At 49.1% G+C, this 23,373-nt stretch overlaps 1 protein-coding gene and 1 pseudogene across 1 annotated transcript; both read left to right on the forward strand.

The window, feature by feature from the left end:
* The first annotated feature begins 10,938 nt into the window (after positions 1–10,938).
* LOC148776591 (uncharacterized) lies at positions 10,939–14,133 on the forward strand. The gene is made up of 3 exons (XM_088840205.1): positions 10,939–13,026; positions 13,129–13,574; positions 13,836–14,133. The coding sequence occupies exons 1-3, from the start codon at positions 10,939–10,941 to the stop codon at positions 14,131–14,133; spliced, it is 2,832 nt and encodes a 943-aa protein (XP_088696331.1).
* Positions 14,134–16,807: 2,674 nt separating this feature from the next.
* On the forward strand, positions 16,808–20,816 carry LOC148776592 (protein 4.2-like; annotated as a pseudogene).
* Positions 20,817–23,373: the final 2,557 nt, after the last annotated feature.

Genomic DNA, 23,373 nt, shown 5'->3' on the forward strand with positions numbered 1-23,373 from the left:
GCTGACAAGTTCTGTAAAATATACTTTCCTTACAACTACGTCTTTGTCTCAGTCAAGCCTGCTTGGGAAAAAACTACCTGAAGAGTAAGCCAAGGTGAGCAGCTGCCTGAGTATTTCCTGCCCTGTAAACTTCTGCCCACCCCAAAGTTAAGAGCCGGGTAAAGTTCTCTGTATACTAAAGACCCTCCAGGCGCCCTATTCATTCTGCTCCAGGCATTCGCTCAGCCACCTGCAATTCCCTAGGGCCCCTTTTCTTTATGCCAGACCTTTACTTAAGTGGCTTGACAGAAACAGCCACTCTCTCATGCAATAAACTGCAGCCAACTGCAGAGTCTTATTGTTGGTGTAGTGGGTTGATGATGACCCCCGAAAGGATATATTCATGTTCTAATTCTACTGTTACCTCACCTGGAAAAAAGGTCTTTGCAAGTTTCATTAAGGATCTTGAGATGGGATTCCCATCCTGTATTAATCAGATGGGTTCTTAATATGATGACAATTGTTCTTATTAAACAAGAAGGGCAGAGGGCAGTTTGGACCAGATGAAAGAAAAATACAGACATACACCGGGAGTGAAAACAGAGACTGAGTGATGGGGCCTCAAGCCAAGGAAGCTGCTAACCACGGAAGCTCAGAGAGACAAGGAGTGCACCTCGTCTCAAGAGACCAGGAGACGCCGTTAGGGAGTGCAGCCCTACTGACACCTTGAAATCAGACTTTTGACCTCTAGAACTGTGGGATGGTACATTTTTATCATGTTAAGCCTCCAAGTTTATGCTGATTTGTTACAGCAGGTACTGGAAATTAACACAGCACACATTAAACCTTTTCTCGACTTCTGCAGTTAACTGCATAAGCCTAAGTATTTTCAAATAGCCAAAGGTCCCAACATCCCACCACACATTAAAGACCAAGGCACAAGACTACCTTGCATGGAAGCACCGAAACATTCCCATGTGGACATTTTCCTCTCCAAAAAGTCTGCTCCTTTCTTTTTATTTCTCAGTGTTTCCAGGTAACACACCAAATGATGCATTTGTGCAAGTACAACAGATACAACACCTTAATGACATCTAGGTGGAGATCAATCCTGGGTGTTCATTGGAAGGACTGATGCTAAAGCTGAAACTCCAATTCTTTGGCCACCTCATGCGACGAGTTGACTCACTGGAAAAGAGTCTGAGGCTAGGAAGGATTGGGGGTGGGAGGAGACGGGGACGACAGAGAATGAGATGGCTGGATGGCATCACCGACTCGATGGACATGAGTTTGAGTGAACTCTGGGAGTTGGTGATGGACAGGGAGGCCTGGCGTGCTGTGATTCATGGGGTCGCAAAGAGTCGGACACGACTGAGTGACTGAACTGAACTGAATGGAGTTAATTAAGAAACAAGATGAAAGAGCGAAGATGGAGGTCCAAATATTCCTGGTACTGATCTAACCCTGGCTTCGACTCCAGTTTGAATGAAATGATCCCGTAACTGAACCCCAGAAATTACTAGTCCATAACTGAACTAGTAATACACAGGATGACAGAAACAGAAGATACCAACTCTCACTCTCAAGGGAGAGAACAGAGTTAGTTAAGACAAACATGCCCACTTAATTCTTTTCAAGCTTCCTATATAAGTCACTTGATCACCCTGGGGTGGAGTAAGCAAAGAAGCAGGGCTGAAATTACCCTAAGATCTCTCTTGACAGGATTGAAACATCAAGATGGGAAAAAGACCATTCCCTCACTCCCCACCACCACCACCCCCAGCATTAAAAAATAATAACCTACACTTACAATGTAAAACAAATCAGAAACTTCTTTAGTTCTGATTCACTCTTAGTATTACTAATACCTAATCAGGAGTCTTGTGCAAAAACATCTTGATTAGTTGCTAATAAAACTCTTTAGAGGCAGAGTCTCCATATGCCTCAAAGGAAAGATGTAGACCTCTTATGTGTCAAGATTTTCTCACCAAAAATCACACAATGTCTTTACTATTCCAGCCAAGTGTAGCCTAGCCCTACCCTCATTCCTGCTTTACTTGGATAAGCAAAAAATATATAGATGGAAATAAAGAAGAGATATCAGGTACAAATACATAAAATAGTGGGTAAAACATTATAAGTGGAGTCAAGTACCACCACCATTCACTACAGTAGAAGTGAACATTCAGCACCAACAGTAATGTTTTTTCCTGTAATGTCTGGAAAGTCATAATAAATCATATGTACCTACCTTTTCAAATTTGTTCAAATCTCATTTTTATATTAACTACTGCATGCCAAGTAACATGCTAAGGCTGCATCAACAGATGAAGAAAAGGTAGTCCCGGCCCCAAGGAATGTTGCCCAGAAGAAGCCCGAGATATGTAAAAAATCCAACTTTGTGTAAACAAGTGCAACAATCAGGTATGCAAAAGTGTAATGGAAGCAAAAAGGAAAGTGATCACAACACTAAAGAGAAGACAGCACAAAAGAGATAATATGTAAACTGAGTTTTGACTCAGAAATGAAGCAGGTTTTCCAGGTGCCCAATAGGGAGGAGAGAATTCTTCGAGAAGGGAAAAGCATAATTCAAGAGAGTGAATTGTTCATATACTCCTAGAAGAGAAGCAGGGAGCAGCAGAAGAAATACTTGGATATAGGCATCATGAATATTTGTATGTTTCATTTTGGCAAAACCATTCTAATGGAAATTTTGAAGATCAACTCTAGAGGGGATAAACAGAACTAGTAATTACTGCAGGAAATACTAGAACCAATTTCTACTATAATCTACCAAAAAGAAACAAAACTGTTTCAATGACAACACAGTATCACAGAAAGGGCTTGGGGGGTGTGTGTGTGTGTGTGTGTCTGTGTGTCTGTGTGTGTGTGTGTGTGTACAGTTTAGTTCAGTTCAGTCACTCAGTCATGTGTGTGTGTGTGTATTCAGTTCAGTTCAGTCACTCAGTCGTGTGTGTGTGTGTGTGTGTGTGTATTCAGTTTAGTTCAGTTCAGTCACTCAGTCGTGTCCGACTCTTTGTGACCCCATGAACCGTAACACATCAGGCCTCCCTGTCCATCATCAACTCCCGGAGTTTACCCAAACTCATATCCATTGAGTTGGTGATGCCATCTAACCATCTCATCCTCTGTCATCCCCTTCTCCTCCTGCCTTCAATCTTCCCCAACATCAGGGGCTTTTCAAATGAGTCAGCTCTTTGCATCAAGTGGCCAAAATATTGGAGTTTCAGCTTCAACATCAGTCCTTCCAATGAGCACCAAGACTGATTGCCTTTAGGAGGGACTGGTTGGAGTTTAGTGTATTAGGTGTCACTTAAAATTTTGACTCCACAATGTACTTGCTTTAGGATCTTGAACAAGACTCATAACTTCAGCGAGTCTCAGTATAGTGAGAGTATGTGATCACCTACATCTGTACCTGCACTGCAATCTTAATGTAAACTCAAGTTCCAGTCCAAGCCTAGGTTCTCTGTGACTCCTCCTCTGGTTAATTCAAAAGCTATCTCTCTCTTCTTCATTTGGCTTCTTTATGGAAATATCATAAGAATGTCTATGACTTCTTGGTGTCTTTTGCTGTCGTCTGTTTTTTAAATTGAAGTCTAGTTGATTTACAATGCCATGTTTGTTTCAGGTATACAGTTCAGTGATTAAATATACATCCTTTATCAGATTCTTTTCCATTAATAAGTTATTATAAAATATTGAGCATAGCTCCCTGTGCTATACAATAGATCCTTACAGGTTATCTGTTCTATGCCTTCTTTGAAATATTGTAGCACTTGTTGTCTGTATCATTTACATGTTTCAATTACGTTATGACTGAAAACAAAAAATTTATATTTGCCCATGCCCTGGCCCATACTTTAAAAATGTGTTCATTGATTTCCTATTCATTGGCTACATTTTAGACACTGTGTTAGCTGGTGGTTCCAGAAGTTAGTAAAATATAGATGTTCCTGATCAGAAGGTCAGGTCTTTGTGGGAAAACAAACAAAAATAAACAATCCGTGTCTCAAACAGCTGTTTACTTCCCAAAGAGAACACGCCTAGTTGGTACAGTAAATACATGGATCACAAATAAATGTATCAATAGTTATTTGGTGTTAATAACTTAAGATAACTGCTTTTCTCTTTTGAAGAAATGATGACACTGTTTCACCAGGAGCTCAATACCCCTCTGAGACTGAGGGCTTCACTTCCACTTCCATCCTGACTCACCACAGTGCTTTCTTATATGAAAATATACAAGTCCATCCATACTCCCTATTAAAAGGATTATCTAGCATGACTTTCTGACAGCATGAAGAAAAACTCAAGAGGTTCAGAATTTTAGTTCTGAGATGCATCCAGAAGTTCAGATGCTCTAATTCAACTTGCTTGACTGGAAAATGGATCTGTAAATCTCACAAGATCAGATGATCTTTTAAGAATTTCAAAACTTCCTGCTGCTGCTGCTGCTGCTGCTGCTGCTTCACTTCAGTCGTGTCCGACTCTGTGTGACCCCATAGACGGAAGCCCACCAGGGTCCCCCGTCCCTGGGATTCTCCAGGCAAGAACACTGGAGTGGGTTGCCGCTACTAATTAGAAATTCTAGAAGAATAGCTTCTTTTAAAATACACTGATAATATGCTTTACAGCTTAATATCCAGCAGCCTATGTTTCCGTTAAGTGAGCTTCGGGAAAGAAGAAAACTTGTGGTTTAGTTGCATTTACTTTGGAGCCTCTGGTCAAAACATCTACTTCTGTGCTCAGCCATCTTTTCATTTTTAAAATAGGGGCAACTCTGAAAACATGGTTACAGAGATGGTGCACAGCTTCACCTGTCATTGTCTTCATTTGTTTAGAATACCAATAAAATCGAAGCTATCACTGCAAAGAGTGGGATGTTATTTGGTGTCACCTAGTGCAACTCTGTGGAAATAAAGAAAAGGAAAGGGGTCTAGAATAACTACAATTTTCCTGAGAACACAATTGTTTTATGGTAAATCTGGGACAAGATTCCTGATCTCTTTGACCCACTCCATGCTTCTTTCACTGGGATCTGAACAACCCAGAGGAATAAATGTGCTGTGTTCTATGTAACTGGTGCAGGACTTGGCAAGATTGGAATTGTAACACTATGTATGAAGAGTTATCTGGAAATTCTTAAAAATAAGTGAGATACAGCCCAGGTATATAGAACACTATGTTTTATGAAAATTCTGTGGAATGAACAGAACTGGTAACTGAAGTGTGTGTGCTGTGCTGCAGTTTCAAGTAGGTAGGGTGAATTCTTGTTTTCTGGCACCTTGAAGATTTCACTCCATTATACACATGAAAATGAAATTAACATTTGAACTGTGCTAGTGCTAAGTCGGTTCAGTCCTGTCTGACTTGGTGACCCTATGGACTGTAGCCTGCCAGGTTCCTCTGTCCATGGGATTTTCCTGGCAAGAATATCGGAATGGGTTGCCACTTCCTTCTCCAGGGGATCTTCCCAACCCAGGGATTGAAACCAGGTCTCCTGCATAGAAAGCAGATTCTTTACCATCTGAGCTACCAGAGAAGCCCTAGTAGCTCAGATTTGAACTTGGTCATATTTAATTCTGCATGGTCTTTTAAGTCAGAAAAATATTCCATGTATCAGTTAAGTTGCGATTTATTTTTATCTTGATTTTTTTTTTTGAGTAAGATTTGTTTTATTTTCTCTTATAAAGATTAAAAATATAAGGGTGTGTAATGGTGTGATTCATGGGGTAGCAAAGAGTCGGACACGACTGAGCGACTGAACTGAACTGAATGGTGTTTTAGTCACTGTCATTCTCCCTCTGACCTGACCCTCTCCCCATAAACAAAAATATCCCCCATCCTTAGAAGAAGCCTGTTCTCAATTACTTGTAGATTCAGAGATGATGGTTCCTTTTGCTTTTTACAAATGTGATTGGGACCATACCATCCATGCTGGGGTCTTGAGTTCTTCCACCCAAGAAAGATCTTGATCTTGATCTTTAATTTCTAAAAGTCTTTCCAAACAGAAAACAGAGGTTAGAAATGGTATGTGGGAGGCTTTCCAAGAAGAAATAAGCTCATTTCATTCAGCACAAAAATGAACATCCAAACTCTTCACTGCTGAAAGTGTCCAAAGCTGCTAGCTTCATCTTGTAGTTAAGGCATCTGAAAGAATCATGCTCAAGGACTCCTAATCACCCAGATATCCCATATCCGACTCAGTAGGTATAATTATCCATTATGGGTATTTTTCTGAGTGACAGAGAACAATATCCTGGCTGAACATCCCTCTGCCATGACACAGAGATGATGGTCTCAAGCTATCTTGAAGGTGTTAGAGCCCTCTTTATCCATTACTAATATTAACAGAGGACAAAACTTAATACTCTCTTTGCTCTGTATTTGTTAAATCACTTCTTGCCTTCATTAAAATGGATGGCCCATAATTGAGTCGGTAGTATGTGTATCACTGGAAGCTGAACACATGTTTGTTGGTTTTATTAATGTCATAGATTTCTAGGGAGGGTCTACTCAAAAACTAAGTCTAGTTTCACAGACACAAATAAATTATGATATAATTTTGAACAAATTCAGCCTCATCATAAAGGAAAGATACTGATACTTACTATAACCCTGCCCTTGAGGGGCTCTTGTAAAGCACTAAATAAAGTAATAGAGGCATGCACACATGCATAGATTTTCAGTGATATCTGTGCACACTTAAAAAGAACTCTACACAATATATTATAAAAATCTTGATGCTGTGTGTCCCTAGTTGCCAGCTCTCTACACCCGGGGCAGATTCATGTCAATGTATGGCAAAACCAACCAATATAATATTGTCAAATAAAAAAAAAAAAAACTTTCTAAATTAACAAGACCTTATCTATTAGGATAGCTATCAGAGTATTCCAAATTCTACTTCTTGTAGTACCCTGTCCCAACCATTTTCCTTCCTCTTTTCATTAGCCCTCAATCCAGAAGCCCTGGAGATTTGTTCATTAATTTGTGTACCTATTTAGTGATGTGGCCAATTTCTTAATCCCTTATCAAATTTCAGGCACCATTCTTCAGTATGTTTTGTAGGGTGATGACACAGCAGTGATCAACACAGATGAATATACCCTCTCTCCAATTGAGGGGGCAGACAAAAATAAACAAGCAAATATAAAAAAATATAAGTATAAATATGTAAATAAAAATTACATAGATGCATAGAATAACTAGTATATCAGGTAAGTGCTAGGGAAAAAATAGAAAGCATGGTAGGGAGATGGAGATGGCTGATAGAAGGCACCTGCCACTTGAAATTAAGTAATAAATGAAGGCTTTATGGGGAAGATAAAATGTATCAAGGAATTTAAGGTGGTTGTGGAAGGGAGCAAGGTGCATATCTGGGGAATGAATATTCCCAGCAGAAGGAACAGTCAGATGGCAAGAGGAGGAGGCAAGAATGTGCCTAGAGTATTCAAGGACAGAAAGGGTGTCAGCGCGTGGGAAATAGAGTGAGCAAAGCAGAGAGGAGAAGGAACAAGTCAGGAAGAAACAGAGGCCCAGATTTCTAGGCCTGTGGAGGCACTCTGAGGACTTTGCTTTTTAAGTCACTGAAGAGATCTGAGCAATACGACCCGATTTACGTTTTAACAGGATCTCTCTGAATGCCCTGTTGATTAGAAACTGCAAGAGAGTAAGGACAAGCTCCGGAAGACCAAGAGTTGACTCAAAGACATGATTTACTCAAAAACGCACCTCTTATTCAGTGACAATGTAGAGCAGGGACTGGCAAATAATTGCTCACAAATCACTGTGAGCTCAGCCTGTTCTTTTATGACTGCTGAGCTAATACTGAACCTCACATTTTGAAAGGCTGCTGAAGAAAGAGGAGGAGGAGAAGCTACAGAAACTGTATGCGGCCCACCGAGTCTAAGATACATATGTAAAACTCCAGAAAATGTTTTCCAACACCTGATGGAAATCATCGGGCTGGTAGTAGGTCCACAACAAAACTGGGAGGAGGAATCCATGAGTGAATTAGCTGCTGAAAATATTGTAAAGTGACAGGTGTCAAGAGACATTCACGGTTTCACCCTTAACCTTCAGAAATGGTGCTATTTTCATTGAGCTGTTGAAAAATATAATCTAACTTTCAAAACAACAAATCAGAAGGCATCTTCTCACATAAGCAAGGTCATAAATCACTGTCAAGTAAAACTGAAGTAGCAACAAATCAATAACCAAAAACATTTGTATGGACTTTTAAACTTTAGAAAGCATTTGCATCTTCATTATCTAATGTAATTCTCAAATAATCCATGAAATAGTTATTATTACTTTCCCATTAGAAATTTGGAGAAGGCAATGGCAACCCAATGGCAACCCACTCCAGTACTCTTGCCTGGGAAATCCCATGGACAGAGGAGCCTGGTAGGCTACAGTCCATGGGGTCACGAGGAGTCGGACGCGACTGAGCGACTTCACTTTCACTTTTCACTTTCATGCACTGGAGAAGGAAATGGCAACCCACTCCAGTATTCTTGCCTGGAGAATCCTAGGGACGGAGGAGCCTGGTGGGCTGCCAACTATGGGGTCGCACAGAGTCAGTACACAACTGACGCAACTTAGCAGCAGCAGAAGCATTAGAAATTACCACATACTAAGTCCTTAGTGATTGCCCAAGAAAAGCTGAAATCTTGAGTGTTACACCTATTAATGCCAAGGTTTCCCCCCCACCTCCCCCCCCCCCGCATGGAAATGCTGGATGCTAGAACTGACAGGGATTTTCAGCTCAAGATGCAGACTAGAACACATATTTACTTTCTCTTCTTTCTGAAACCATATTTAAATAACAGTGTAAAAATACCAAAATTAACAAGCCAATAAAAGCCAAGAGGTTGTGGAAGTCATCAACTACAGAAAGCTTTCAACATATTTCTAGAAGGCAAAAAATGAAACAGAGTGATGAGTAAAATAATTAAGGAAAGATTGTCCTAAGAAGGGTCTGCACAAAGCCAGTCAGCTTTTGGTGAATTCTGGTTTTAGTAAAGGGCAAGGAGACAAGAGGAACTGAAAAACAAGGAAATTAAAGTTATTTTAGGGAAAAAAGTTACTCGAATGAGCTCCAGAGACCACTCAGCCTGATGTCATATTAATTCATGGATTACAATGGATTGTTGGTAAGCAAGACAAGGAAACAGGGAAGAAACAAAAATCAAGAGGTTGTTCCTTACTGAACTCTTCTCAAACGAGATCAAGGAATTATGGTTAAATGCCACGGCTGTAAATCATTTCTGGTCCTAGAGAGGTCACATAGGGCTTATGACATTTCTCGCTTTTTTCAGACATAATTTAGGTCTGAGAAAAACCTTTTGTGTCCTCCAATCTCAAGTCTTATTGGGGATGGAAGTCCAAATTTACTCTGACATACTAGAAAAAGAATCTCAAGAGCAGAGGGCAAAACTAATTTATAATATATGAATTATATCCAGTGTTATTTTAAATATATTTTAAATGAAAATATATAAATCAAGTTTCACTGATCAATACAATTCTGGGTTCTGAAACCTCTACATGTCACATGCCTAATGTGTAACCACATGTCAGCCCAGGAGAAGGAAAACACTCCAATGAAGTAAGCCAAAGAAACAAGATTTAAACTCAATAAAGCCATGTTAGACTAGGATTTTTCAGTTCTTTCCCATTCTTTTGAAGCTTCTACCTTGTGAATAATAACATGTTTCCCTTGTTCTAGACACACAAGAGTGCGTCTTCTCTCCTGGGCATAAGAATCTCTAGAATTATATATAGTAGTAAAGAGTGGACCAAGCTGACATGCTCACAGTGACCAAATTGTACTATTCTAAACTGACACAGTGCTCCGCTATGAAGCTGCAATAAATTATGTGTTTGCTTTCTAGACATGAATGAGTTGCCACACTGAACATACTCCAGGAAGGCCATCCATAGAAATTGGCTTCTAATCCATACAGAATAATTCACTGGTAAATTTCTTTCAGGAAAGCCCACGCTTTATCTAGACTATAATCTTTACACATCTGGATTCTTCAAACTAGACCAAAGGGAAAACCTCCGCTGGTGCTCTGCTGACAACTGGTGGTCCCTCACCTGCATCTTCTGAGATCAGAACCCAGTGCGGTAGGTGATCAACTCATGAACTGAGCAAAAGAAAACCTCTACAGGGTAGGATATAGGCTCATTATCGGTATGACACTTGGGGCTGATTGTCATCAGGAGTACAAGAAAAGAACAGTCATACATGAAGCATGTATGACCAGGAGGCACACAGCCCAGAGAAGGCTTGGTTCAAATCCTGGCTAAGCCATCACTCTCTGCACACCCTGAAGACCAGTCTAAAGTTGAACTGTTGTACCAAATTTCTAAAAAGACGTGAAGAGCCTTACCTGCCAGGAAGGGAGGTTGTGGGGGGCAGCATCCGGCCAGGTGAGGGCTCTGCATTCCCTGCCGGCTGGTGATGATGGCAGAGGAGCAGCAGTGGAGAAGGTGCTCCTGGTTCCAGGTCTCGCAGAGAAGCTGGGGAGGTCCCCATAGGTGCTGGACCACCCCCCGACAGGATGGGTGGCTCTTGCACTCAGCTTTGCACAGGCCTCTGAGACACAGGCAGGGAAGGGCTGACCGATACAAATGCAGGCACCAAGGGGGCTGCATGAGGAGGTGCTAGACAGGATGAGCTCTGGAGGAGGAGGCCCCCACAGTCCTTACCAGTCTTTGCATGGTGGCCCCTCTGGTGCCAAACACCTGCCGCCCACAGTGGGAAGTCTCAGCTGCTAGAGAGCCTGGGAGGGGTCATGCGCTGGGGCCCTGCCCTTTGCCCTGTAATTTGCCACACCCACGCGCGCGCAGCACAGTTTCTCTGTGACACATATACCATGGACTCATCACAAAGGCCAGGCTGAGGACTCCCCCCTCCAGTGCATGCTTGACCACGAGAGGAGTCAGAAGCTAGGGAGGCACTCTCCCAGTTTCACACTCTATTCTCTGGCGTTTTGGTGTGCAATCAATACTGTATGGGCAACTACGCTCCTGAGTTCACTACCTGAGCTACCTGCTCAGGTGGTCAAGCCTGGGAAGCTGGTACCAACCAGTCACCTCCCACTTCCTTGCGCAAAGGAGAGAGAGGTGATGGGCCAAGAAGAGCCCAGGGAAGGCATGACAAAGGAGGAAGGCCACGCAGAGGCCGAAGGACAGGACGATGGTCTGTACCACAGTGGGGATGTGACAGCGACACCCAGGCCCCAGGAGACCAGCGGGGTCCTCACATCCCTGCAGTGCAGTCCTGAGCCTCCAAACCTCCTTCCGGTGCACCCAGAAGGCAGCTTCCGTGAGAAAGCCCAGGGGTCTCGGCTGAATTCCTCCGGAAGCCCCGCCATCTGCTCAGCCAGCACTGGTGGAGACGGCCAGCCTCCCTTGCAACCTGGGCCCCTGGCCACGGTGCTGTCTGCCCCAGGTCCGTGCTGCAACCTGCTGCCCGAGAGGCCAGTAGAGGTGCTGGGAGAAGACCACCGACCCAGCTCCCCAGAGTCACTGATTTCCGGGAAGGTGCTGCAGCATAAACAACCTTCAGACACCCCACGGAGAAGCTCTTCGCCCCTGGGATCTGCCAGCAGTAGGCACCCCGTCAAGCGGAAGACACCCGTGCCGCTTTTTCTGCCACTGCCGCCACTGCTGCCACCACTGCCACCACCGCTGCCTCTGCCGTGGGGTCGCAGCAACCTTCCCCCTCCTCCGAAGCTTCCAGGCATGACTCTCGCCAAAACCTGGGGCACCCTGAAACAAAGCATGCAGCGTCAGCGGAACAAAATCCTGAAAGATGCAAGGAAGGCCATGCGACGCCACAGTGTCCCTCCGCCTGCCCCAGGGACGACAGGCTCCCTGATTCCGGTCAGTCACACTTTGGCGGTCCCTCCTGCTACCAGCAATTTGGCCGACCGGAACTCCAGATTCCTCAGTCTGGCTGGCCGTCCACCTTGCCTGACGACTTGTCTGGATCAGGGGGCAAGATACACAGCCCCCGTGTACTCTCACGCTGCTATTGCTGCACGTGCTCGTCTTCCTCCAGTTTGCAATCCCATTATGGGAATGAACCTTAAGAAGGATGAAGGCACTCGGTGTTCAGTCAGAGCAGCACCCCCTTTTACTTCTGACCTCTCCAAACCACTGAGCACCCCAACCCTCTCCTTACCACCACCCTCCTACAGAACTGAATCCCCAACACCCATGTGTGTAGATCCTCCCCCTCCCTTATCCTCACTCACCCCTCTTCCAAACCCTCCCATCGCCCCCGCTGTTCCGACTGTGCAGCCCATCCCTGCTACTGCCGTCCCTTTTCCCACCACAGTCCCGGCATCTGGAAGTGTGACCTCCCCGTCTTCTTCAGATCCGGGCATCACAGCCATGGACACTACACCCCCTTCTAAAGCTATGATTTTTCGGTCTCCCCCAGGGATTGGGGTGCAGCAGACACACACTGCACCAGGCACGACACTCTCATTTATGCCCATGGTCTCCAGCCGCGCTGGGGCTCCGGCTGCCGTCTTCCCCGGGCCCTCATCTGGGGCTCCGGCTGTCGTCTTCCCCGGGCCCTCATCTGGGGCTCCGGCTGCCGTCTTCCCCGGGCCCCCACCTGGGGCTCCGGCTGCCGTCTTCCCCGGGCCCTCATCTGGGGCTCCGGCTGTCGTCTTCCCCGGGCCATCATCTGGGGCTCCGGCTGCCGTCTTCCCCGGGCCCCCATCTGGGGCTCCGGCTGCCATGTTCCCCGGGCCATCATCTGGGGCTCCGGCTGTCGTCTTCCCCGGGCCATCATCTGCGGCTCCGGCTGCCGTCTTCCCCGGGCCCCCACCTGCGGCACCGGCTGCCGTCTTCCCCGGGCCCTCATCTGGGGCTCCGGCTGCCATCTTCCCCGGGCCTTCATCAGGGACTCCGGCTGCCTTCTCTGTTCTAACTGTGCAGCCCATCCCTGCTACTGCCGTCCCTTTTCCCACCACAGTCCCGGCATCTGGAAGTGTGACCTCCCCGTCTTCTTCAGATCCAGGCATCACAGCCATGGACACTACACCCCCTTCTAAAGCTATGATTTTTCGGTCTCCCCCAGGGATTGGGGTGCAGCAGACACACACTGCACCAGGCACGACACTCTCATTTGTGCCCATGGTCTCCAGCCGCGCTGGGGCTCCGGCTGCCGTCTTCCCCGGGCCCTCGTCTGGGGCTCCGGCTGCCGTCTTCCCCGGGCCCCCGTCTGGGGCTCCGGCTGCCGTGTTCCCCGGGCCATCATCTGGGGCTCCGGCTGCCGTCTTCCCCGGGCCCCCACCTGGGGCACCGGCTGCCGTCTTCCCCGGGCCCCCACCTGCGGCTCCGGCTGCCGTCTTCCCCGGGCCCCCATCTGGGGCTCCGGCTGCCGTCTTCCCCGGGCCCCCACCTGGGGCACCGGCTGCCGTCTTCCCCGGGCCCCCACCTGCGGCTCCGGCTGCCGTCTTCCCCGGGCCCTCATCTGGGGCTCCAGCTGCCGTCTTCCCCGGGCCCCCATCTGGGGCTCCGGCTGCCGTCTTCCCCGGGCCCTCATCAGGGACTCCGGCTGCCTTCTCTGTTCTAACTGTGCAGCCCATCCCTGCTACTGCCGTCCCTTTTCCCACCACAGTCCCGGCATCTGGAAGTGTGACCTCCCCGTCTTCTTCAGATCCGGGCATCACAGCCATGGACACTACGCCCCCTTCTAAAGCTATGATTTTTCGGTCTCCCCCAGGGATTGGGGTGCAGCAGACATACACTGCACAGAGACCACGCACGACACTCTCATTTGTGCCCATGGTCTCCAGCCGCGCTGGGGCTCCGGCTGCCGTCTTCCCCGGGCCCTCATCTGGGGCTCCGGCTGTCGTCTTCCCCGGGCCCTCATCTGGGGCTCCGGCTGCCGTCTTCCCCGGGCCCCCACCTGGGGCTCCGGCTGCCGTCTTCCCCGGGCCCTCGTCTGGGGCTCCGGCTGCCGTCTTCCCCGGGCCCTCGTCTGGGGCTCCGGCTGCCGTGTTCCCCGGGCCCTCGTCTGGGGCTCCGGCTGCCGTCTTTCCCGGGCCCCCACCTGCGGCCTTGGGTCCTGGTTTCCCCAGGCCCACTATCTAGAACTCCAGCCTATGTCTTCCCCATCCCTCCCTCTTGGGTCCGGCCACTGTCTCCCCTGTCCCACCCCCCCATCTATGGCTTTGTGTCCTGTCTTCCCTCACCCCCCCATCTATGGCTTTGTGTCCTGTCTTCCCTCACCCCCCCCCCCCATCTATGGCTTTGTGTCCTGTCTTCCCTCACATCCCCCCCCCATCTAGGACTTTGGCTGTTTCCCTCAGTTCTCAAATTATGACTTTGGGTCCTGCCTCCCCCAGCCCCCCAACTATAGCTTCAGCCCCTGTTTCCCCCAACCCCCCATCCATGGCTTCAGCTCCTGTTTTCCCCAACCTCACATCTGTGGCTTCAGTTCCTTTTTCCCCAGCCCCACATCTATGGCTTCAGCTCCTGTTTTCCCCAACCCCACATCTATGGCTTCAGCTCCTGTTTTCCCCAGCCCCCACCTATGGCTTTGGCAGTTATCTATGCTCCAGCAGATGGCATCGCGACAGATGCCAAACCAGTCTTTGACACAGATGCTATAGAAACCACACCTGCTCCTCAGACTGTTATTTTCCAGTCTACCTCTGACTCCAAGGAGAACCACTACCCATATCACGTGGCTGTTCTTGGTTGTGAGAACACAGCACCCAGTGGCAGCAATGCCTGGACCCAAGCCTCGACTTATTTACCTGTGGAGTTGGTCATCAGAGGTACCCACATTTCAAGTGAAGCTTGAAACCCAGAAACTTGGACTCAGAACTCACCCTTTAGCCCACATCTGGGGCCAACAATAGGAAGAAGCCTAACAAGTCTATTCCACTGGGAAACCCATTAGCCCTAGCACAAGATAAAAAGCTAACCTCTTCTGCAGTCCAGCTACCCAGAAGAAGCATAATGGATTCAGGTTTGCCAGATCCCCTGTCTGAGACCACCACCATCAACATGCAGCCGGCCTTTGTGTACAACTCAGATATTTTCCCCAGGTATGTATCTGCTACTACTGGTTTTGGAGAGGATACCACAGTGCCTGGTACTGGACACTGGTACTTGTCCCTTCACACAAATTTCTCCTCTATGGTGATGGGATTTGTAACTGTAGCTTTTCTACACTCAGGTGGCTCCTGAGTGCAGCGATGGGAAGTGGTAACACCCCGACCTCTAACCTCTAACCATAAGGATGGCAGTGTCCCCTGCCATCACTCTACCACCTGGATTCGGCTCAGGTAGACCCCAGGCATTTGGATTCAAGTTAGAACCAGATATGTGCCCAGATGCTGGGAGGGCGGCTTGCCCTTCCTACTGCAGCAGCCATGCTGCACTGAGATGCCCCCAGGTGATCTGGCCCACAGTAGGAACACTAATGGTGCTGGGTGCCCCACACAGTTCTGTCCAAAAGTTAGGTGGGCCAGATGCTTCTGAATAAGTGAGGCCTAGGGCATTCACACCAACCCCAAAACTCCCACCAGCCATAGAGGCTGCAGGTCCCATCAACAGTGGGCCTGATGTGGTACTGCAGACAGCAAGCTACCGTCTCCAGTCCTCTGCCAGAGCTGCCCCCGTCTAGGGCCCCAGAAGTTTTTTACTCACGAATGGTCCCCTCCTCCCAGAGTGCAGGGGACAGTCCCTGGAGGAGGGTCTGAGTGAGGAGGGGCAGACAGTAGCATCCAGCGGGGAGAGAAATGACAGGAAGGGGTCCTCCCTCAGGTCACAAGCCAGCGAGGACTAAAACTGACCTGGGTTTCCTTGAGACCTCCCTCTCCCTGCCTCCTCACCCCCAGCCCTGGCAGGTAGCTTAGGTCCCTGGGAAGAAGGGGGTCAGTTCCATCTTACCTGTGGTTTGGGGATAAGGCAGTCAAAGGAACTTGTTTTCATTTCTAAATTATTCCCATGAAGGTGGCCTGGTCCTTTCCTATTGTCCTTCAAAAGTTCTCTCACAGGAGTAATGTGTTCTCTCTTTCCTCATGTGGCTCAACCCTCTCCTCTGAGGAGGTGGTGAGGGACAGCGCTAGCCTGCGAGGAGGAGGAAACGTGGGCCTCAAGGCCCCAGGTGCAAACACTCGAAGAATCAGGGCCAGGCAGACCAAGGAACAGTGAAAGCCTCCAGCGAGGGGCAGCCCTCCTGCTGCTCTCGTGTCCTGAGTTTCATTTGCCACTATGGGCTTCCCTGGGGGCTCACAGAGTAAAGAATCTGCCTGCAATGCGGGAGACCTGGGTTCGATCCAGGTTTCAACCCCTGGGTCAGGAAGATCCCCTGGAGAAGGGAATGACAACCCACTCCAGTATTCTTGCCTGCAGAATCCCATGGACAAAGGAGCCTGGGGGGCTACAGTCCATGGGGTCACAAGAATCGGACACGACTGAGCGACTAACACTTTCATTTTCATGGCTCACGAACCCCTGCTTCTGAAGGACTTGTTACAAATGTTTCCCAGACACCATCCCAGTGGGTGAGGGTGGAGCCCAGGAACATGCAGGTTTAACAAGTTCCAGGTGATTTCCATACAGGTGATCTGTTCACCATGCCTGGAGAACTTTGATGAGCCCTTGCTACGGGCGTACTAAGTCACTTCAGTTGTGTCCGGTTCTTTGCGACCCTATAGCCCACCAAGCTCCTCTGTCCGTGGGATTCTCCAGGCAATACTGGAGTGGGTTTCCATGCCCTCCTCAAGGGGATCTTCCCCACCCGGGGATTGAACACATGTTTCTTTCAACTCCTGCATTGGCAGGCGGGATCTTTACCATTAGCGCCACCTGAGAAGCCGGAGCCCTCCCTACTCACCCCCATAAACATCCACACATTTCCCCAAACAGCTGCACGTTCTTAAGGAGAAGTTCGTCCTGCTCACTGCGAAGATCCAGACTATGGAGGAAAGGGCCTTGCTGAACAAGCGCCGGGACAGTGCGCCCATCCTGCGACAGAGGGTCACTGGTCATGGGAGGCCCATGTACGAGGGTCAGGCCTGGGTGTTGGCAGCTGCTGCTTGCACAGGTACAGAGCAGACTTGCCTGCCACACCCAGGCAAGTCACCTTGGCTACCGCACAGAGTGTCTGCCTTGCTTCTTGCATTGCCCGGTCCCCCCTGCCCCGTGACATCTCCAAAAGCAGCCACTGCCTCCACTCCGCAGCATCCCCCACCTCCACCACACCTGTGCCTGCTTCCCATGCGCCATCTGGCCAAGACGGCTTTTCCCCAGCCACTCCTCCCAACCAACTTCTGCTCCTTTTCCCAGATTCAGCAAAGCTGGGCCCATCTGGCGAGCTCTGCTCCCAAACTCCCCAAAGCTCCTGCCTGCCTCTGCCCCGGAAAAGCCAGTCCCAGCGCTCTGTTGAAGCCCCCCGCTGTCCACTCCACCTGCTGTGTATCTTGTCTGTTTCTCATTACTTGGCCTGCACGTAGCCTAGGTCGGGCGGGTGTCAGCTCCCGTGCCCCTTCTTTCCACAATGTCACCTGGCATTTAGGACCATGAAAGTGCCCGGTGTCCAGAGGAGACACTGAGAACGCTAGCCATAGACCCCATCCCCCGCGTCCCAGGCCTCTCTGGTGCCCTGACCCTCTGCCCGCTTGCCCGCAGTGCTGCGAGGCCTGGGAATCCCTGCCCGTGTCGTGACCGCCTTCACCTCCGCCCAGGGCACCGGCGGGGGCCTGCTGGTAGACGAGTACTACAACGAGGAGAGGCGGCGGAATGGAGAAGGCAACAGAGGCAGAGCCTGGTGAGAAGCCCAAAGGGGATGCCTGACGTCCCAGACCTGAAAGGGCTCCAAACCCGCAGGCTCTCATCCACGGGAACTCCCCGCCCCAAGCAGCCCTGCTTTGAATAGGCCTTCCGGATTCTGGAAGGCAGGATTCCGAAGGTCAGGGTGAATGTGAGATGCACGCCCCTTCCTGGGAGTGTGGGAACCACTCGTCCGCAGTGTCCTCCCAGCCACTCAGTATCAGCTCTGTCATCTCCAGGGCTGCTTCCGGACTCCCCCCCCCCCAACTTGTATTGTTCCCTTTGCTTCAGGATCTTCCAGACTTCCACGGAGTGCTGGATGGCCCGGCCTGCTCTGCCTGAGGGTTATGACGGATGGCAGATTCTATACCCAAGTGCTCTTAAAGGAGGTGAAGGTAAAGCCTGGGGTGGGCCTAGGACCCCTGGATTACACAGCGCTGCAAGAGTACAGGGAGTCCCTTGGAGAGGAAGCAGGGGCAGCAGGTGTTCCATAGTGGGTCTGCAGCCCCTAAAACAGAAGGGGTGGCAGGACTGATGGTGAGCAGTGGGATGCCGGCCCAAGGCCCCCCAGGAACAGAACAGTCACAGAGCCAGGCACGCAGGAAGTGCTCAACAAAGGCAGCCTGCTCCTGTCATGTCTGCGCTCAAGCTGGCTTAGGAGCTCCCATGTCCTCTGTAACTCTGAGGTCTCGTCCAGCTTCTGAGAGGGCGCCTGCCATAGACCATGACCAAAAAGCTTTGTCACTACAAGTGAGCCTCACCTCCTCTGTGCCCTCAGAAACCCTGCCTAGTGCCCACCTCTGACCTTGATTCCAGCAGAGGGGCAACAGGGCGTTAGGATGGGGACAGAGGTTTGGCTGCTCTGACCGAAGCCAAGGTCTGGCTGTGGTTCCTCTCACTCACTGACGTTTCTCTCCCTCAGTCCTGGAGGCCTGTGATCTGGTCCCAGTCAGAGCGGTCAAGGAGGGGATAGTGCAGCTGAGCCTGCAGCAGCAGACATTTTTGCCTCCATAAATGCCTCATGTGTGGTCTGGAGGTGCCGTGAGGACGGGACCCTGGAGTTGACTGACTGCAACCCTAAGGATTTTGGCAATAATAGCACCGAGAATGTGGACGGTGACCGCCGTGAGGACATCACACAGAACTACAAGTATCCTGAAGGTACCAGGCAGTGGGGGTCCTCTCAGGTGGCTCAGAGGTAAAGAATCTGCCCACCAATGCAGGAGATGCCAGTTCGATCCCTGGGTCGGGAAGATCCCCTGGAGTAGGAAATGGCAACCCACTCGTTTTCTTGCCCAGAAAAATCCCTTGGACAGACTGAACGGATGCAGTCTGTGGGATTGCAAAGGGTTGGAGACGACTGAAGCAATTTAGTATGCACGCACCAGGTGGAAGAGGGCCCCAAACAGCAACAGAGGGAAAGGAATGGGCCAGACACATGCAGGTCAGGGAGACGTGCTGTCCGCTCCCCATCACATAAAACAGGACTGCTCAACCTTGTTTGACTTTACTCACATTTTGGACCAGATATCTTTGCTCTCTGGGAGGCTGTGCGACCTGGGACATTCAGAAGCCTTCCTGGTCTCTCTCCTCTAGATGCCAGCCCCTCCTCAACCAGCACCACCAGTTGTGACAACCAGAAATGTCTCCTGACATTTCCAAATGTCCCCTGGGGGCAAAATTGTCCCCAGCTGAGAACTACTGCTATAGAACAGAATACTTAATACCAAGCCCAGGTGACTTCCCTGGTGGTCCAGTGGTTAAGACTCTGCACTTCTACTGCAGGGGGTTAATCCCTGGTTGGGAAGCTAAGATCCCATATGTCACATGTGGCATGGCCAAAGACAAAAGAAAAACCAAGCCCAGCTGCCAGGAAATATTCTCTGTCTCCTGCTGTATTCCAACACTCCCCACCCTCCCTGTGGATTCCCCTCCATATTAGTTATTAGAGTGCCCCGCGGCCCTGTCCTCCCATTTGTCCAAACAAGAAGGCCTGCACTGTTCTTGAGCCGCCCAATGGCACCCTCACCCCCATCTCCTCATCTCCTTCCCCGTTGCCTGCAGGTCACTCAGGGCCTCATCATCTCTTTTCTAGAGGATTATAGTAGCCTCCTAACTGGACCCCTGCCTCCAGTTTCCCCATCATTATTCCATCTCTAACTTACAGTTTCCAGAGTGAGCTTCCCAGGACACAGATATGTTTATGTGACAGAATATTCCTGCTCCAGAATATTCCATGGCCTCCATTTCCCTTGGAATAAGTCCAAACTCCCTCACTTAGGAAAATACAAGTTCCTGCAACTTGGGCAAAAACTAGCTTTCCCACCGTTCAAGGGGCAAATTCACAGTACTTGAAGAACTTGACCCCTGAGTGACTTGGAAGAGACACACTGTATCTGTGGTGAGTTTGTCTAACACAAACCTTTCTTTTAACTACACGTGGCGCAAGAGGTTTGCAAGGCTCTTGTGGCCTTGGGCAATTTGAGCAGTAGTGGGTCAATGAACCTTAATCCTGAGCTTTTATTAGAAGAGTCTATACCTGCTGGGTAAGAGGCCTGCTTTGTTTATTCCATTCTTCAGGATCTTCTCAAGAAAAAGTGGTGCTGGAGGAAGTCCAGAAATACGTAATGAAACACAAGAAAGATGGTGCCATCTATCCTCCTTGTTGTGAGACTGATGATCCTCTACATCTCTTTTTGAAAGCACCGAGTTCCCTAGCCCTGGGAAAGAATGTAGAGTTCTCTGTGAACTTGTTAAAGCCCAGGGACCAGGAGAAGGAAGTGTAGCTGGCAGTTGGGCTGCAGGCAGTGTACTACAATGGCGTCCTTGCTGCCAAGCTCTGGAGGAAGAAGTCTGTCCTTACACTCAGTGCCAACTCAGGTAACGCTCTGGGGCCCCTTCCCAACACTCTACACACCCAGCTCCCACCTGTATGGCAGCAGCCATCCAGCAACCCCTGCAGATTTGAGGACATGGTTTCTAGTTCCTGATGGGCTCGCTCGCTCTCTGTCTCATTCAGTACATATTTACTGAGCTTCACACAGGAAAAACAAAACCCACAATTCTGATTGTAGTCGTTTGAGTCAACAGACTGTGGAGCAGGGTAAGAAGTGTTTGACGAAGTAAGCACAGTACAATGGTGGATTAGCATCTCTCCCAGGCAGGAGCAGGCTGCCCCCAGGTAAATCAGGCTGCCCTGGGTCTTGAAGGATGAGTAAGGCAGTGTCAGACAGAGAAGTGAGTCATGGGCTTTCCAGGCAGAAGGGACATATGCCCAGGTTCTTCCTCCTCCTTGAGAATCTTATGTAATTGATCTGGAGCCGGATCCAGGCACTGGACTTTTTTCAGAGCTCCCTGTGTTATTCTAGGGTTGAAATTCTCTGGACTAGAGCAGCTAGTTCTGCTCTAGTTCTCATGGAAAAGTTCTCCAACTTTGCTGCATGTAAGAACCAACTGGGGGAAGTTTGATGCTCACCTTGCACCCCAGACCAATTAAGTCAGAAACTCCACAATTTGACCCAAACATCAAAAATATTGTTAAGTCCCTGGGTGACTCCAATGTGCAGGCAAGAGAATCAGTGGAATAGAGCTTGTTTACATGATTGCAGCTCCCTCCTGACTGGTCCCCCTGCCTCCAGTCTTTCCACCCTGTTCCCTTTCCAAGAGTGGGAGGAGTGGAGTGGGGGAGTTGCGTGAGAGCCAGACTGGGCCAGATCTTGAAGTGGCTTGTAGATGCTGCTCAAGAGTTGGGTTTTATTCTCTGGGCAATGCGGAGCTGGTAAAAGGTTTTAACCAGAGGAGTCAATGGGATTAGAAATTCATTTTTGAAAAAGAACTTTTGGTAGAATGGAATGGAAGGGGTCATATTAGAGTCATGTATCTCAGCCTTGTCTGTATGTTGAATCACCTGGAGAATTTTAAATATACTGATTCTTAGGTTTCTCGGTCGTAGTCTGTTTTAATTGACTTGGGGTGTGGCTTGGCATTGGGAATTTTTAAAGCTTCCCATATGATTCTAATGTGTATCTAATGTGTATCCAACAACCACAGATTAAAGTTGGAAGGTTTTGAAAAAATCGAAGGACAAAGTAAACTAGCAAAACTTTTCAAATGAAGTCATATTATAGAAGTGGGCTAGATTGAACTTGGGTATGCGGCTAGAAGGTGCTTCCAGTTTGGATGAGCCTCTAAAGTAGGGCCAATGGGAAAGAACAGGTTTGGGGAGAAAGATGACGCGTTCTGTTTGTTGCGTGTTGGGTTTGAAATCCCAGAAGACATCTGAGCTGTGATGGACAGTAGGCAGCTGGAAACCTAAACCTGGTATTTTGGATAAAGTCCTGGATGGGGGCAGGGGCGAGTGGGGAAGGGCTGAGAAAATGAGAGGGTGAGGAGGAAACCCAGGCAGCACCAGCGTGCAGGCAGCAGACAGGGAGACCTAGAGTGGGAGACTAAGTCAGAGAGGAGGAGGGGGAGCCCAGCACGGCCAGCGGAGGGGCTGGGAGAGGTCAAGGCGGGGAAGCCTCTACTGACAGGGAGGTCGGTGGAGAAGCAGTAGGATCCTGGGGCTTAAACTGACCGAGAGCTGAGGAGGTGAGACAAGGTACGCAGTCTTTCCTGGAAGAACGGATGGAAAAAGAAGAGAGGCTGGGTGGCAGACGGGGACACTCGGGAGAGGGAAGGTGTTCTTTCTTTTAAGATGACAGAGAGCAGAACCTGCTTATATGCTGAAGAAGAATTAATAGAGAGAAAAAGACAAAGCCTCAGGAGAGATGGGTTATAATCGATGGTGCAACCTCTGAGGAAATGAGACACAACTAGAATAATTATAGCTCACATTTATTGAGCACTTATTTTCGGCAAACACGATGTTAAGTGTTCTGTATGCATTATCTCATTTATCCTCATAATGACCTTATGAGGCAGGAACCATTATCATCCCACTTTACAGATGAGGAGACCAAGACACAGAAAGTTAAATAAAGTGCCCACAGTCACACAGCTAAGCAGCGGTGGGGTTGGGATGGAGCACTGATCTAAAAAGCAGAGGACAGGATCTGCGCACAGAGCGGGGCCGCGCCCTGGAGGCAGTGGCGAGGAGGGAAGCTGGCTTCCTTTTCTCTGCAAACGGGAAAGAACAGAAGCAGAGAAGGGGAGGGGACCAAGCAAGCGTATATCCAGCCATGACTGGGTGGCAGGTCTGAGGCCAGCACTTAACAACTGCCTCATGAACCAGAAGCCACCCCGCCAGGTAGGTGTCACTACTAGACAAGGGGACTGAGGCTCCACTTGTCGTCCACAGGGCCCTTTCCAGAGCCCTGTGGAGGTGGTCTGCCAGGAGTGTTGTGCCCATGGTGCTGATGCTGGTCTTGGATGGGTTGCTCGTTGTTTTATTTTGGCTGCCCCTGGTCTTAGTTGCGGCATGCGGGCTCTTGGTGGTGGAATGTGGGAATTGTTGTTTCCTGACTGGGGGTTGAACCTGGACCCCCTGCCTTGGGACCACGGAGTCCTAACCACTGGACCGCCAGCCAAGTCCTTTTGGGTGGGTTC

This window comes from Moschus berezovskii, chromosome 9 (assembly GCF_049115385.1).
Source record: "Moschus berezovskii isolate FMDL1 chromosome 9, NW_MosBer_1.0, whole genome shotgun sequence".
NCBI lineage: Eukaryota > Metazoa > Chordata > Mammalia > Artiodactyla > Moschidae > Moschus > Moschus berezovskii.